Source organism: Achroia grisella, unplaced genomic scaffold (genome assembly GCF_030625045.1).
Source record: "Achroia grisella isolate CSIRO2021 unplaced genomic scaffold, CSIRO_AGI_Agris_v1 utg5201, whole genome shotgun sequence".
Taxonomy (NCBI): domain Eukaryota; kingdom Metazoa; phylum Arthropoda; class Insecta; order Lepidoptera; family Pyralidae; genus Achroia; species Achroia grisella.
In genome coordinates, this window is record NW_026712911.1 from 578,709 (window position 1) to 597,410 (window position 18,702).

At 31.8% G+C, this 18,702-nt stretch overlaps 2 protein-coding genes across 2 annotated transcripts; one reads left to right on the plus strand and one right to left on the minus strand.

Annotated features, from left to right (window-relative positions):
* Window position 1: 1 nt before the first annotated feature.
* LOC131847336 (tRNA (cytosine(72)-C(5))-methyltransferase NSUN6) lies at window positions 2-8,360 on the minus strand. The gene is made up of 7 exons (XM_059196903.1): window positions 8,096-8,360; window positions 7,022-7,217; window positions 6,252-6,408; window positions 5,390-5,597; window positions 2,072-2,362; window positions 1,401-1,582; window positions 2-290 (listed from the first exon to the last, which is right to left on the minus strand). The coding sequence occupies exons 1-7, from the start codon at window positions 8,228-8,230 to the stop codon at window positions 182-184; spliced, it is 1,278 nt and encodes a 425-aa protein (XP_059052886.1). The 5' UTR covers window positions 8,231-8,360; the 3' UTR covers window positions 2-181.
* Window positions 8,361-9,635: 1,275 nt separating this feature from the next.
* Window positions 9,636-16,523, plus strand: LOC131847314 (ADP-ribosylation factor 1). The gene is made up of 4 exons (XM_059196866.1): window positions 9,636-9,828; window positions 11,131-11,240; window positions 13,562-13,687; window positions 15,064-16,523. Exons 1-4 carry the CDS (start codon window positions 9,681-9,683, stop codon window positions 15,226-15,228), a joined length of 549 nt encoding a protein of 182 aa, XP_059052849.1. The 5' UTR covers window positions 9,636-9,680; the 3' UTR covers window positions 15,229-16,523.
* The last annotated feature ends 2,179 nt before the right edge of the window (window positions 16,524-18,702 follow it).

An 18,702-nucleotide genomic window follows, 5' to 3' on the forward strand; every position in this document is an offset into this window, starting at 1 on the left:
TGAGTACGTTAAGTCCTGACTACGACGTCGACAGTTGACAATGCCCCTCACTGAGCTATCTAAGATCCGTCTTTGTGGCATATTTATATTTAACTTATGGACGGCACATTTAATTCCATGTAGGTACAGGTTCTAGGGGCAGTGACGTATAGTGAATTAACAAAGAACGATTAGTTATTATTTATTTCACTTTTATAAATTTAGCTACGAAAAAGCCAATGGTATCTTTATAAATTTGTTCCACAGGTCTTAGCGAATCATCTCTTGGACTGAATCGTTGTATCATCGATCTGAAAAAAAATTGATATAGACTTACATTAACTCATATTGTATTATACCATGCAATAAAAACAAATAAATATTACAAAATAATAAACGAATTAAGGAAAAATGGCTATATGGTTTATTTATATGTCGAAGCGGGAGCGAGAGGTATACCAGCGAAATCTCTCTATATTTAAAAGATCTTGACTTATCTAGAACTGCAGTATGTTCTATACTATTGTAGAACTTGTATCTAAAGCAGCTCTAGCAGACTTACTATAATGGGATAGATGGCTGGGGAGAGAAAGACGTGCGGTGAAGATGAGTGTTGACGTATGTCGGCAAAGGGGTCCCATAAACCTACACCCGGATAACAAATCGCAGGAAAAGCCCGGAGTTTCCCCTCTCTGCCACACGTTGGACCTGGCTCCTGCACGTCGAATCCATGGAATGTTAGGAAGTTCGTCGCTTATTATCTCAGCCATAATAATAAATAGGTATAATAAATTATGAACATAATACAACAAGAAGAGCATTAATAGTAATGTGGACTAGTGGGCAGGCAACTAGCAATTTACTATTTCAAGATGACCTCCACCTCGTTTAGTTTACCAGGTGAGACAATAATAGCCAATCTGGTAAGTTCGCATCAATAGCCTAATGCAAATGAGAATTACTTCATATTCGTCCTATCATTTATCACTGGTATCCTGATTGTTTAATTAACGATGTTGAAGTTGCATTACTATATCATTAATAAAAAAAAAACTATCTACTATAGTTTCAATAAGTAAACTGATTATGTATCTTGCAAATTATTAGGGATAGCTAAAAAGTTGTACAAAAATCGTTTACAATATCTAATTTCATATTACTTAAACTAAATTTATCAACGACCATGTCTCTGCAAAGTGAACTAAAATTAAAAACCAAACTATTTTATATATCATTAGGTACTATTGTGTTTTTGACAGCAAGTACAGCGATTAACAATCGAGCGATTCATTAGTAACACATGTACATATTAGATAAGACAATAATAAAAATATCTATATACTTCGTGCTTTATAGCATATCAGACAAAAAGCAAGTATGTGTAGGTCACTTATGAAGGACCATGAAAAAGATTAAAATACCTCTGGTCGTCGTTGAGTCCGCAGTTCGGTAAACCAGGTCCACCGAGAAGTGGTTCAGTAGGGACCAAATTCAAACATTGAAAGTTTTCAAGTGTCCATGCTACCATGCGTTCATTTTCGTCTTCTGTTACAGTACAAGTGCTATATATCAGAGTTCCACCCACTTTTAAAAGTTCTACGGCCTGCGAATAGATATTATTTCTTTATAAATATCCGAATTAGCTTATCGTATAAGTATTACTATTTTTCACACACGACATTCTCAGCGTGATAGATTTTGAGAACCAAATATTCGAGCAGAATGCCGATTTTGTTTTGAATTTTTCGTACGTAAGCAGTAAAAAACAAAGTTAGAGGTACGATATACGTAACGCTGTTAACTTTGTTTTTTTTTTACGGAGAAATTGTATGAATGAATACGAAGCCTTTAAATAATTTAGACATTTCAAAACTATTTGACAAGAATAGATTTCATATATCTAAGTTAGTTTAATATTGGTGAATATATATAGCGCAATATATGAAAGTAGAATGGTATTGAGATTATGAGAACTTCAACGTGATATTGCAGTGTTTATGGTTGTATATACAGGTCTATTAATCAGATTCCTCTGCTAGCCAAATAAGCGGGTTAGTCAATTTTACTATAAATACGTATAGTGGTGACTCACAGCTGTTATCAATTTCCTTTGTACAAATTTGTATGATTGAAGCATTTTTGGAGTAATGTTATTAACTAATTGAGGCCTTTGTCCTAGTCCACTGCAAGGTGCATCCAAAAGTATTTTATCGAAACAATTAGATGGATATGGTGGACCATTTTGCATGCCCTTACTTTCTATGTTGTAACATTTAGTTGAATCAAAGGCATAAGCATGTACACATGTTATACCATGACTTTCGCACTTTTCTCTGATTCTATCAACTTTCTGTGTAGTTTTATCTATAGCAATAATAAAAGCCTGTAAATTAAAAGTAATTGTTCAGTATTATTAGTACACCTACTCACACAGATAAAAAAAAATAATAATATAAAACAATTAAGGAACCAAATTTGTTAAAGCACTTAAAATAGTCTAAAACTGTAATAATGGAGCCAGATTTAGTTTAAAATTTAATTTGCTAGAGTGATGGACAAACAATAATAAGTATTTTAAGTTCAAAATTAAAACAAAATATATTAGTATAAGAATCATACAATGAAAGGTTAGTTAGTTGAATGCAAAATGAAAATGAAATGAAAACTGGTATCACTGGTTAAATTAGTCACTGAAGTTCCAACAGGTGAGAAAACATACTAACTAGTAACTAGTTGCAAATGAACTCATGGTGGAGCTCAACAACAACGGGCATGATGTCATCTGATGTCAGATAACATTGCTGTACTCATAACAGGAAATTTTGAGGGAACCTTATGCGATCACATGAGAGAGGCCTTTAGAATAATTGAGAGATGGTGTGACAACCACGAACTCTCTGTTCATACTTCTAAAACAGAACTAATCATGTTTACAAACAAAAGAGCTACAGATGCTTTCAGGGTACCAAAACTCTTTAACACAGAACTTAAACTAAAAGAAGCCAAGCTGAGAGTTATATTAGATAGCAAACTTCTCTGGAACAAACATCTTGACTACAAAATTAACAAAAGCACAATTGCATTTTATCAGTGTAAAAAGATGTTAGGAACCAAGTGGGGTATGTCTCCGAAAATAACCCTGTGGTTATACATATCAGTGATTCAACCAATGCTGGTCTATGGAGCCCTGGTCTGGTGGATGAGAACGAGACTCACGGCCACGATCAACAGGCTAAGGTCTTTTCAGAGGCTTGCCTGCTCATCAATCACTGGATGTATGAAAACCACCCCAACAACAGCAACATAGCCATCACCAGGCACACAGGCGACTGCGTATATTATACGAGAAATCGAGAAGACGCAGTTGCTCGTTTTATACAAGAGGCCGAAGGCGCGACTCACTCGGACATTCGTGAGTACTCACTGCAGATGGCGATTAAAAATAGAGACAGGGCGATCGTTGATGCGCTGATTGCGCTAAAATAATCAGCACATAGAAAACCAGAACAGCTGATGCATCGTCGGGGCGCTTTGGACTGGAAAGGCCGGAACATGCTCGCTAAAAGTATAAAAAAAAAAGAAAAAAAAGGAAGAAAAAAAAAAGAAAAAAGAAAGAAGGGGAAAGGGAAGTGAAAAAGGGGAAAAAAAAAATTGCTGAATTACGACAAAAAGTGAACTGTGAAATTAAACAATCAATAATTAAACAAAACCTGGACTATAACAAATAGTGAACTTTGAAAATAGTGTTAAAATAAGATTTCATATAATTGTATATGCAGTGTAAGAATTCATAATGTGTATTGTTACATTATGAATTCTTACATTGCACAATGTAATGAAAACTGTGAAATTAGTAGTAGTGTAAGATTTATATAATTGTATATGCATATTGATAAATCTAATCCTCCAAATAAAGATGGGTGACACTGCATGTTGTCAACTCACCCGGCCGGCCAGCGGTGGCTCTGGGCCAGACGGATAAGGTCTGCCTCGGTGTCACTGTTAGGCAAATTGTAACATCTCGGCTGGAGTTGTATAAAAATGGAAATTAAATAAATATTATAATATTAAAGTAAATTAAAAAAGGCACGGACGAATATGTCTGTGGAAAAATGTATTTAAATATAAAAAAAAAAAAAACATAACACCCCTTGAGCTATATATACAGCAGGAGGCAGCCATAGGTGCTGTCAGACTATCATCTTGGTTTATGGGGTAAAAACCATAACAGTTCTCACACACCTACCAACCAAGCTTTCGACTACAACCACTGATTGCTGCTCTGTGTGATAAAACTCAAACTTATCACTCATTCAACAGAAAATACCAAATACAAATGAAACCGAAGGAAAGGGACCAATCCAATAAATAAACTACGCATATACACAGATGGCTCTAAAACACAGAATGGTTCAGGAGCTGGAGCATTTTCCCTAGACCTTAACATAAACTTACACGCACTCGGCAAACACAGTTGGATATTTCAGTGTGAATGCGTGGTCCTAACTGAGGCGGCAACAGCCGTTCACAAGCTGGGTGTCAACAATTTCAACATTAGATTCGTATCTGACAGTGCAGCCCTGTTAAAAGCACTACAAAACAGAAAATCAAACAGCAGAATGATTATCGAATGCCACGCCATGGATAGGATATCTTCGCACAATCGAGTCACTATTCAATATGTGGATCACATGGCAACGATGCCGCGGACGAACTAGCAAGGAGAGGATCAGGTATGGCGGTAGCAGGCCCTCTGCCACTTCTACCACTCCCCTTCTCGCAGATGGATACGCCAGAGATCCACAAAAATACAAAACCAAAGATGGACCCAAACCACTGAGTGTAAACAATCGAAGGTTGCAATTCGAATAACAAACCCACGACTGACAAAACGTCTATTAAATCTAAATAGACAAAACCTTAAAATAATGATAGGGACAATAACGGGCCACTGTCTCTTAAACAAACATCTGTACACAATCGGTGCTACAGACAGTTCCCATTGTCGGGGCTGCTTTAAAGCCGAAGAAACGGCCGCTCACGTAATCCTGGAGTGCGCAGCGGTGGCCACACAACGAACACAAATCCTCGGAACGGTAAGGTCGCTCCGCGAAGCCTGTGAAGACGCCAGGAGTCTTCTGCGCTTCTGGGAGGAGCTTGGCTGGCTACGTTAGTAGTCTCGGCTCTACACGCACAACGGCCCAAATGAGAGGCTAATTGCGGAAAATGTCCAGATTCCAGATTACATTACAACATACTAACAAAGGTGTACAGAGTTGACACGGTCATAGTATGACGATATATACATATATATAAAGTGTTCTTTAAAGCCATCTGGACTAATTATGAAAATACTTATTATTTATTTTGTTATTGTGAAACATTTAAAAACAAATCTCTATTATCTTACTTGATTATTAGACATTTCTGCTAGATGTGTGGTTTTGTTACCAGGAGCTGCACACATATCCAGGATACATTCATTAGGCTGCGCATTAACGACCCAACCACAGACAATTGATGGCAAATTTTGTAATAAGATCTCGCCTTTATTAAAAAAAGATTCATTGATAACAGGAAGTCTTGATACTGGAAGCAATGTCTCAACAGCTATGCCACTAGAGATACAATAGAAATACGAAATAAATACTTTTTATATTTTGTATAAAATAATACCCGACAGCTGTATACAGCTGTATGTATGGAACATTAAAATATATTTGATGATTTTATGGTATCTGTCGCATATTTTATCCAAAGCCGTTGCACATATTTAGATTGGTGCAATTAACATGTTACTTACATAATAGTATATTTATTTATATAATATATTTCTCAAGCTCATTCCAATTCCTATATTTTGTACTATTATTGAGAACAAATAGTTGCATCATCAGGTAAAAAAATACTTAGGAATTGGGAAGCTTTAGAAAAATTAAATTATTAAGTATTTACAAAAAGAAGTAATTCTATCAGTTGTCTAGTACCCATAAAACAAGCATTGCTTACATTAGCACCAGATGGCGCGGTGTAAATTATTCTGGATTATTTAAGTATATTTTCATTATTTGAAACTTATGATATATAGATGTGTTATTTTCATAAACTCCATACAACCATATGACGTTGATGAAAATAACACATTTATGGCAAAAGAAAGGACACATCTTTGCTCATTAGAAACATAGTGTCAAACCGAAACCCTGCGATAACATTGCAACAAAATATGCATATAAAGAAGCTATTAAAAATAGATTATTCTATGAAAGTACCTGGGGTGAACACCCTTGTCATATAAATCACTTCGTAACATTTTTAGATATCCTGTTCCGACATACATCTTTTTATGATCATATGTAATTTTTAAACCTCGTTTGCATTGACCATCCATGTCTCCATAAATATCTACTCTTTCATCAATATGGAGATCTGCACAAAACAAATTACAATTATTAAAATAAATGAATAAGACACCCCACAATAAAATTATTTTCATAAATATTGAGTTCCCTTTTACTTGTTCTTTTTAGGTATAATATGGACATTTTTATTTCAATTCAGAACATGCCACAAAAGTAAATTTATAGCATCAAAATTGTTGTCCCATACATTATGAGTATATATAAACCTTGTGTTAGTTTTATATTAAAAGAAAAACTAGGAATAAGGGCCAACCAAGATGTTTGTTCTGCTAGGTAGACTATTTTTTTTTCTATTATGGGGTATGGTAAGTCCTTCACCTAATAGAAGGTTACCAATAAATTCCTATGATTCAGATTATCCGATTAATGAATCTTACAGATTGCTTTAAGTGCAAAGGCTATCTTTTATCAAGCACATTTTTACAAAATGTTCTATTGTATTTACAATGAGCAACAAATTTTTTTTATTATTAACATGTCATACAACATTTATGTTGACCATGTTAATGTCAGAAATAATGACCAGTATTAGTTCAATTACCATAGATTACATTGTAACTTTTAAAGAAATATATTTGCCTATTTCTTTTATTTAAATATTTTGAATTAAATATACATACTTGCAGGAAGACCCATAACTCCAGGAGCAAAAACATGTGCACCTCTCAAGACTGCAGCTGCACAAGAAACATCAACAATTACTTCTTTTTCTGTTTTTTCAAAATTTATATCATTAGACCATTGCTCAAGTATTAAACAGTCAGGCCTCAGGAGATAGACATTAGGGATTTCATGCGTATTCAATTTTGTACTTTGCTGTAAAAATACAGTGGTGTGAGTATTAATTTATTTTATTATTTGTTTATAATACTTGGAATAGTTTAAGGAATTTTAGATGATTGCATTTTTCTTGATTTCAATAGCACATACAATGGTGGTTCTATAACTGAAGCCAAGCACAAATATAATCACCGAAATTATCACCTAAATCACCCTATTCTATATGAAGCATATAAAATAAGTAATAAAGTACAATTTAAAAATTGTACCTTATTCAAAATATTTATGTATTTATAACATGGCATGTTAACACAATTTTAATTTATTTTTTAGATATTTACAATATGGTGTTGGTAAGAATATAAATTATTCTATATAGTAGTAGAATATGAAGTATTCTTATATTGTAATTGTACTATATATTTATTTTGAATAAGGTACAATTTTAAAATTGTATTTTGTTTGTAATTGTCTTTGTTTAGATGGATATGGACATCCATCTAAACAAAGAAGATCAAATAACCAGACAGTACAGTCATAAACATTCAGGCAATTCAAAATATTTCAGAGGTGTACTAAAATGTTATCTGCATGGGTATCAGTCTTCATCTATTTCAGCCAAAAAACTTAGATACCCACTTAAATTACATAAAGAAAACTTTCAATGCCGAGCGGTTTTTTTTTATATGAAGAAAAAAAGGTTCTCAATATAACTATTTTTTTTGTATGAAATAAATTTACAAAAAATGTAAATTTATTTCACCAATTCACCATTCCGTAATCTAATCGACGAGTTCTCAATCGAATATCTATCTACTTTTATTGTGTCTTTTGATATTAAATTAATAATTTGATTCGAAAAATGTGGGAATTCTTTATTACCTACGTTAGGTATAATTAATATAATGTCTTACAGTTAGAAGAATATTTTTCAGTTCCTGACAGTCGAAGTTTTTCAATCTATTAATTCTAAAAGTTGTATAATTAGGAGGTTTTGATAACCACTCATAGATGTCTTGCATCATTGGATAAAATTTATTTTTAGACATAAATGTCTGAAAATATTTAGTAAGCAGTTTCTACAGTAAACACTCAAAATAAATAATAATAAAATAAACACTATCGACTCGGAATCTAAACAGCGCAAAAAGTAAACAAATCAGGAATTGACAAACTGACAAAGACATTTTTTAAGACAGTCACTGCCGGTCAGTCGGCCTGTTTTTTTTGTTTTGTTTATTCTTTCAAAGAAAGAGAACTGTGCCCATACAGCCATTAAGACAGAGATTTAATGAGTGAAAGCTACAATATTTATGTTAATGTGTTACTACAGATGAGTATTAAAGAAATAAAAAAGATATCGTCAAGTATCACTACTTCCATTATATCCTAGATAAGCCTATATTTTACAAATTTCGTGCTTAAATTCAGTCTCCTAGGAGTTGTTATTTTGTTAGAGTCAGTGCCGGGACAAAAGGGCTTGGACCGAGGCCCGAACCTACGCCGTAGAATATATTACGTTAAGTTTTTTTTTTTATATTTTATTATTATATGTTAATTTAATATGGTAGTAGTAATTAAATTATGACTGACAGTTACATTAAAAAATAAATTTGATTAAACCTAGTAACTATGCATGACAAATTTTATTTATTGAAGTCGACATTGTATAATCTTTGTATAAAGTATCCTTGATCAGTAAAATCATCAAATATGTATATAGAAAAGCGTCATTTCAATCATAACAAAATTTTATAAGATAGAATTGTTGTTTACCACCCTAGACAGAGACATGCTTCTTAAATGGTTGTCTCTTTCGGCATTCGTTATAATACATTTATAATTATATAATTAATAGGAGCGAAAAGTAGTATTATTTTAGCATTATATTGCTGATATGAGTGAAAGGAAAAAATATACCCAATTATATTTATAATTTAAATTAATCTTTTAATTTTATTTCATACTGGCCACTTTTACCGATACGTGGCATAGGTATGAACAACTTCCACGTTAGCCGCCATTTTGACATCAAAACGAATTATAAAGAATCCACTGAAGTGAAACGTTTTTACTTGGTATTTTAGTTATTTGCTCCCGAAAGTGTAAGTACAATATTAGTTTGTTTAATAGTGGTACTTACATTGTAAGTACGACATATACTATGAAAATTATTACGTTCTGATTAAAATATAACAGAGGGTGGTGACCATATCAAAAGACCAACAGCGGTTTCGGTTGTTCTTGCTGTAAAACTCTTTCATCACATCAAAAATTATTATAGGATTGTAAAGTGAATGCTGTTTTCTATAAATTGTATTGCTTTTCTATGATTTTTTATCTTTCAATTGTAAATTCTGCAACATTCGTCATACGTTTAATGCCAGCGCCTACTTGCCATGTCATTATCATTGATTGAAGTAACGTGCAGTTTGAGTATGACTCAGACTTTATGTTCTAACAAATATTAATTCTTTCAGACTATATATAAGCAGCAAAATGGGGAATATGTTTGCAAATTTATTTAAAGGCCTATTTGGCAAAAAGGAGATGAGAATACTGATGGTGGGCTTGGATGCTGCTGGTAAAACCACAATTCTTTACAAACTTAAATTAGGTGAAATTGTTACTACAATACCCACTATTGGTGAGTAACTCAATTTAATACTCTATTATGTAAAAAACAGTTAATTTGATTGCTTAACTGTATTACTTTCATTTTAGATGATGAGTGCAAACAGATGTTGAATTTCACTTAATGGCTTTTTGTAAATTTAGTATTTCATCAGTTTAATTTCCATTTGAGTGAAATGTAGAGTACACATAATTAAATAAGAAATATTGTAAATACACTTATAGATTTTATGAATTTCAATATTGAAAACCTTTTGAATAAAGCACATGTTTATTATATCAATAGAAAACTCCTTATAACAGTTGTTATAATTTTAATAGGAACAGTTTATGGCATTAACTGTGTTGATAATTGTAATTTTACCTCTCCAACTAAGTTAATCTTTTAATTTATAGATAACTATTTTAATATTCGATTTATGTACTTACAGTTTAACATTTTTATATGTTGTATTAATATAAATATTAAAGATTGTTTAATCTACCTATAAGATATAATGGATCTTTGATTACCTAATCAGTTTTACTACTTTGATACAATGATAATTTTCTCTTTCAATGGTGATGCAGGGGTAACTTTTGGCAAAATATGTTCTATTATTAATTAAAAAATAATATAAAAAAGATGAAATATAAAAAAGAAAATAATTATAGTATCTCTTAGTAAAAATACATTCTTCAAGTAAAAATTCTGCAACTAAAGTTTAATATTAATTTCACGCAATATGATTGTGGTGGGGAGACACTAGTCTATTGTTGAGGTGTTAAATAAAGATCAGAGTTTTGGTATAATTTAAATTTACTTTCCATCAATATTTAACTGGTGGAATACTCATTAATGTTAATAATGCTTTTAAATATCTTATTGAGTTATTATAATAGTAATAATTCTCAACAAACCACACAGCACCATGTAGTCCCAAGCTAAGCAGAGAATGAGATATGGATATTGATGTATATACTTAAACACATTTTTTTTCTGTAAATATATATGTAATATACATAGAAAATATATGTGTAATATGTGAGGATCAAACCTGTGACAATCAGATGAAAGGTGGTGTGCTAAACTACCAGACTACTGAGACTGTTACTATGGTTGGAAACTTAAAACCAATAACCAATATGCTCATATTTCTTAGAGCACACTTTTAAAGCATGTAATACTAGCTGTGCCTGCAGTTTCAACCACATGAGAGAGTAGTTTTTGTGTAATCGAGTAATAAACACCATCTGTTAAACACAAAAAGTCACAAACTTTTGTGTTTATAATATTAAATAACAACTATATTCAGGAATTTATTCTATTTTTCAGGATTTAATGTGGAGACTGTAGAATACAAAAACATCAGTTTCACTGTATGGGATGTTGGCGGTCAAGACAAAATTAGACCACTGTGGAGGCATTATTTCCAGAATACACAGGTTAGTTTAGTATTATATAATTATTTTGTTACAACTGGGGTAATAAAAATATACTCCATGTTAACAAAGGTGCAATTTGAATTTTTTATTATGTACTCTAATCAACTAAATAGCTTGTTGTGTAATGCTAATATAATATTATAGGGTTTAGTACAGTCTTCTAGTCTTGCTGCAAACATTTTAGGCTAGTTCATGCAAAACAGTGTGTTCATGGGAATATTTTAGTTCTTGTGAAAAACGATTATAGCGGTACCCTGTATATATAATACCCTGTCATTTGATTTGGCTGTTGAGATTTGGTTTGATATTAAAAACATTAATATTCAGTGTAAGTTTTTTAATCTATCTTTAAATAACCAAAAGTAGATTATTTTTATCACTTATTGTACATAATCCCTATTCAGAAAGATTAAAAGGAAATAAATGTATATGTATATCTGTAATATGTTATGAATATTGCACCCTTATCATGCCACTGCTAGTGGTTCCTTAACTATTAAAAGCATAGTTATGAAAACTGGTTTAAAAATTGCAATAAAACAACTAAAAAATTAAATTTTGTGGAAATTATTTATATTTAAGGATTAATATTACTTCAACTGTAATGGATAGATATGGAAATTAATAGCAGAATTCAGTACTGTATTTGGTTTGATATTAAAAAACAATGTTTTCTCTACAACATGACCTTATCAAGTATGAATTCATTTAAAATTACATACCCTGGTGTACATAATTTTATAATAGTACAATTTATATTCAATATTACATAAAACCAGCCAATAAAGTGTGAAGTGTCAGTGGACATGTACATCATAAGATAATATTATATTGATTATACTACATACTGATTGCATATCATATAAAAGTGTCTCAATGTATGAAATTCAGATGACTGTAATGCTGAATTAATAGCAAGACAAAAAATTATATATTGTAATAAACTATGATCAAAAAGGGAAATAGTGATACTTGTTTAGTATTATTTAAATGCAGTAAATATTTTTGAATAATTGTGACTGTCAATGGTGTAGTGTTGAAACAGGAATATTTTAAAGGCAAAGTTATATATGAATATGGATGGTTATAATGTAGATGAAGGTTGAAACAGATGGATGGATCACAATTGACCCATCATTTTATATGAGTATATGGCAGATAAGATTGTCTGCAGTGTAACTATAAATGGTCATAAATCATGAGCATATAAAAATCGCCACTGATACTTAATTTACAAAAAAGAAAGAAATTATTTACAAGAGTAATAATAATACAAGAATATGTAGGTATAGGTATTATCCATTCTTACTCTTTCTGAGTATTTTAAAAAAATAGTTTTTTGTGTGTTCATTGTATGGGTGACATATGATGATATCATTATAGTATGTCTAACATTGAGGTTTTTAAAAATGTTGCCTAATTTTACTTGAAGTTAATAAATTTATTTGATAATTTTGGCATTATGAATAATGTTATGTCCTATTTAGTCATCACTTCACTATATTTGAAATAGTAGTGACAACTAAAATCACTGTGTCACTAATTAATAAGTCACTAATATTATTTTACCCATTACATTTCCAACTACAATCTCTTTCAATATCTGAGCTTTGAACTAATGTGAATATGTGAGCATAGGTCATTATCTGGTAAAATACTTTTTAGGAATTATCTCTTGTTGCTCATAAAACCGTTATTTTATATTTGTCAGTATTTACTATGTAATTAAAAGTAAATTATAGATGTGACATCATGTCATATTTTTATTAAAGTTTATTTATTAGTAAAACATGTGTACCGTTTATTTGCAAATGATTTAATATGTTTATACAGCTTCAGTGGTTTTACTTATAGTCATATAATATACTTTATTCACATTATAAAATTTCCTTGTTTATACAAACTAAATAGTCACACAATTTGAAAAAGCATATACATATATACATGTAAATGTACTGTACATATATACATGTAATGACCTGTTTAGACTAAATTGCTTAGAGCAATATTTCAAGGTGATAAGTCTATTTGCGAATCTGATATAAATGCAGATCAGGACATCAGAATCAATATATCTATTGCATTGCATTCTTTGTAGTTTTAACTTGTTTCTCTTGTATGATGTGATACAAGTGCTATAAGTGTTAAAAATGGAACCGTTCCTTCCGTTTCTGCTCACCATCTCTTTCACTAATTTATATATTTTTTTAAAAGGATTTCTTACAGTTGTTTTGTGTAGTAGTTACTGGACAACTAGTACTGTAACAATGATATTTATTATTTGTCCTGTTTATGTAATGGTCTGAACATTGCACTTTCAGGGTCTCATCTTCGTTGTAGACAGTAATGACAGAGAGCGTATCGGAGAGGCACGCGAGGAACTTATGCGAATGTTAAGTGAAGATGAACTACGAGATGCTGTACTTTTGATTTTCGCAAACAAACAGGTGAGTACTTGTGTCTTATCCCTAAATCATATATAAGTGTATTCTTTTATTCCGTTGAAGCCAGTTAGTAATGTTTTTAAAACTTATTTAAAATACTAAAATCTTGTTAGAATAGGAAATGTGCATGAGTAAAATATTAATACATTTTCACTTTAGAACTAAGCTCCTATTAATGTTTTTTATTTTTATTTGACCAAGAAATTAATATTTGAAAACTCCTAAAATACTACGGGAATTTCAATTCTTTAAAACACGACACTATTGTTCAGAGCTAAAGTAACGTAGAAGACTATAACCCAAAAATATAGTTTAGATGTATGAATGTTTATATTATAGTTTTAATTTAGATTGAGTAGATTTTGATTCTTTTCTCCAGTTTATACGAGTGACAATTTACAACTTATTAGTGATTTAAAATAAAATTGTTTCATAAGTCGAATAAAAAAGTGATTGGTCGTTTTATCATCTCCTGAAAAATTATCATTTCCGAGTTATCTCACATTGGATCCAGTAGTACGTAGTAGTGTCAAGGTCAATGTTACCAAGTTCCTATCTTGTGTTTCTATAGGAGAGTTTGTTTTTATTGTGATTTTATCGGCCATTTCTAATCACATTACATTACATTACATTTAGATTTATAAGAACTAACAGTAAAAGCTTAGAAAATGACCTTATGATATTGGGTGAAAATAGAAAACAGTGTAATATTGCAGTAAAGTAACATATTTCTTTATTACAAATTTCAGGATTTGTTTTAATTTTGTTATAGATAATTACAATCAAGCGCGCCAAATTGGCGGGCGATTAAGTTGCTGCTGCTTTTAAGTTCGCTGTTATTAACTGTTTCTTAAACATACTTTAAACTACATTTTAGTAATTACGTATATTTAAAATGTTATATAGTAATTTAAATGATCGAATAATAAGATTTGCAAGTTACCTCTTTTTTAAAAGCGAATTTTATGTGTATTTTATTTTAATTTAATTAATTTAAAGGTGTGGAAGTTTAGCCTGGATTACTATTATTTTCAGGGAAGAACACAGACTGTGTTCTTCCCTGAAAATATTCCTATTATTATAATAGTAGGTATATAAAAATATGTAATCAACATAACAACAGTCATAATTATTATTATTTTCTTCTGAATAATATTTCATATCAAGTAGATTTTATTATTCTATAGATATTTAAGATGATTGAAAATATACACACTCATTTAGAAATAAAATTTATATCCGACAGCTTTGATGCACATGCACATGCGGATTTGATGCACAATGAATAATTTCAATTATTATGTTTATACCGGCTGCTATAAGAGGTACCTCTGATTATGAGTCTTTTTTACTTAAATTTAAACTATATTTGTCATTAGGATCTGCCAAACGCAATGAATGCAGCTGAGATAACAGACAAGCTGGGCTTGCACTCGTTGCGCAACCGCAACTGGTACATCCAGGCGACGTGCGCCACCTCCGGCGACGGGCTCTACGAGGGGCTCGACTGGCTCTCCAACCAACTCAAGAACGCCAACCGCTAACCGCCTGTGCGATACCTACACGCAGCAAATATGGTTACTGAAAGAGACTATGGTTTAAGATAATATGTTAACTTTATTTGCTATTAAATACAATGTATTATGTGCGGAATCATAAATGTATTACCGATGCGTCAACCGGCGACCGAGCTCGCATCGCATTCTCTACAAACCACTCGCAACAGAAGTCGAACACTGCACGCCCTCTGCTCCAGTGGGACTTGGCGCCGTTAACATAGTTTATGTTCTCAGTAGGTGTTTCTGCGTTATGCTGTACTTAGTGAAATGCTGTTAGGGTCCACATTTGAGGTGCGTTGTTTGTTCGATCTCCGATGACGTTGAACAAAACAAACATAGTGTGTAAATTTATCGCAAAATTACAATTTTGTTTATAATTATCAACAAACTAATGGAAGAAACGGTGTACACTTATTGAGTGATCGCGCATTGTGATGTGGATAGGTATGTAGCTGACACGTGATAAAGTGAATCACAGCATAACATGTTTTATATGTATACTATAATGTGGAATAAGTTGTCGTAATAAAGTATTTAAAGTTAATTAACTTTCTATGACTTTAATTTGTTAGAAGTACGCCTGTGACCTATGAATTGCAATTAGGCCAGCTGCGAGTGGTGGTATTCTTATAGGTAGGATGAAGTCAGCAGAGTGCGCGAGGACCGCTGCCGTCGACACGTCGGCCGCAGCCTATTCACATCGCTCTGTGACTTTGAATTAATTTATTTTAAGTTCTACAGTTTGACCAACATTTATTATTATCCATATTCCACTAAGAAGTTGAATGACTTATATGTATGAGGATTATTGATGAAGTTTATTTTTATGGAAGTTAACTAGGTAGAGTAAGCTGTTATGTATTTTACATTCAACACCGTTCATTTAGATGGTTCCCATTCATTAAACGGTTCGTTGTAACGGACTTGCATTTACCGTCAACTTCTCATGGTGAACCGAGATTAACTTGTAATTTAGGTATGTAATAATATTTACTAGATAAACACAGTGTTGTTTTGAGAAGTGTTTCCACTTGCAGGGAAACAGTACTCAGAACTCTCATTGGTACTTTGCTCTTACACAATTAATTGTAACTTAGCATTTTTATAATAATTTAGAAGAAATTGTTAAAATACATTTCAAGTATACCATTATGTGGCAAAATGTGGTGGATAGAGATTTTTTTTTTATTTTCGAAAACAAGAATTAATAATGGAAATGCGATATGTGACATTCCGGTTGTCTTAATGCTGTATTATGGAATAAAATATCCTCACCAATATTTGATTTTTGCTTTTAACAATTCCTGTTAATGATAACAATAATGTGTTAAAATATGGAGATATTACTCTTTAGATCTTTCTGTTGTAAACGTGAATAAGTATTCTGTAGTATAAAACAGCTAATAAAGAAATGGCTAATAATATTTACCATGTAAAAAACCTATAGACATTTTGCATGAAATAATATGCCTTCTTCGTTAATATATAAGAACTTATTATTGAAATATATCTACTGGTTAATCAATGATATCCATAAATATGTCTAGCTGTGGCAGTCGACTAGCAATGTACTGTGGATTTATTGCTTTGTCCAAGTTCTTGGTATCGTGCTATCTTCGTCATTGGAAAATGGGATGCATGTTTATACTTGTGACTAAATTAGTAGATAGTGTACCTATACAACAGTCAATTCTGCCGATTAGTAATGTAAATGGTTCACAATTGACCAAGTTCTTACACAAGAATCGTTTAATAAACTTTTCGAAATCTGTCGTAGTATCCGAGGAGATGTTCCATAGGCGTTACTTTGCCTATTCATCGAGAACATTCTGTATATTGTATAAAAAAGCTACTCACAGCTACTCTTTAATTTCAACTGCTGAGTACTTGTTCGCGCGTGGAAGCGAGGCGAGTATTTAACTATTCAACATGACAGTGTTGAGGTGTAACTTGCGAGAATACGAAGTGAACATACATCAGACAATATAATAATTAGACGAGAATCTTGACTACCATAGACTAAGTCTATTGGGCTTTTATACTGATTGCACACGGAGTGAGATCACCGACTATTGTATCTATTGAAAAAATCCTTAATTTTTTTTAAACATACCTATAGTATTTCAGACGTACTATGAGCCACATAGGCTTAGTCATAAGTACAAACATTTAGCATGATTGAAATATCAATCTCGGTCGGTATTTTGAAGATTAGGTTTAGAAAAAGTGGATACTTAAAACTACGAAAACTGCTTAGTGCTTATTAATAACAAAAAGAATGTTCTTTATGACCTACCTATTACAACAGTGGTGCTTGAGATTCGTCCGTGTGGTCATTTCTATAATATACAACAGATAAATTATACAAAAGATAAATTGACAGTTGTTGTTAGAGTTCAATGGCAGATTTTTGAGTTAATAGGGAAAAGGTAGTAATTTTGCTCCTTGGGTTTTTTTTTTCTGTAGCCTATTTGTTGATTCATGTTTATTTACCTACATATACAGGGTTACTGGTGACTCGACGTATTCCCGTCAGGAAGAGATAGGGAAGCCCAAATGCAATAATTTTGACCCTATATATGTTTGGCCGAAAGTTAATAGTTTTAGAGTTATGCTGAATTTTGTGATTTTTAAAAAATGTCCAATTCAGCGTCTTTACAACATTATTAAAAAAAATTGGCTTGTGGAATGTCTTTCAACCTAATTTTTATGTATAGAGGACTTGGTAACAAAACATAATAACTCACAAAATACCCATGAAAGCTTAATAAGTAATAGTTATGACTACAAACGATTTTATTGTTTTTGATAAATTAAACGTTACTTGAGTTTAAGTGCCATGTAGCTTAAAAATATTTTGACAAAATACTAATCAAACTATCTCATCTAATAAGCTATCTAAAAAGGTATAATAGTCGATATTTAACTGAAAGAGAATAATTTTAACGGTAAGGAGAATCTTTAAAAGGTGTTACTTCATTTTGGACAGATAAATGAAACAAATTTATACAGAAATAAATGTTTATTATTTTTATAAATCTTGCTCAATATGAGCCCTTTGATTTCGAATGCATGTACGGACACATTTTCGCATTTCAGTATTTGTAATCCGTGACGAAAATGTGCTTTTCATTCGGTCAACTGCGTTAAACTTTCTGTCAAAAGTTTGTCTGTTTGGCTGTGAAAGTTTGGTCTGTTATATATTTATCGGGCCGACATCCTTATCATTAATAGCCTGTATAATCGTTAGAAAAAGGAGATCCAGCAAGGCGACTTGAATTCTGTCGGAACATGCTGGACGCTGATTTGATTTTATAGACCGACGAGTCAAAGTTTGATAAAAAGTCAACAAACGTGTCTCAAGACGAGTAAAGCGTAGGTGTTCGACAAACGGCATCTTGTTAGCATCTCTTTACCCACCTGCAGAAGAACGAGGTATATTTTATTTGTGGAAGACAA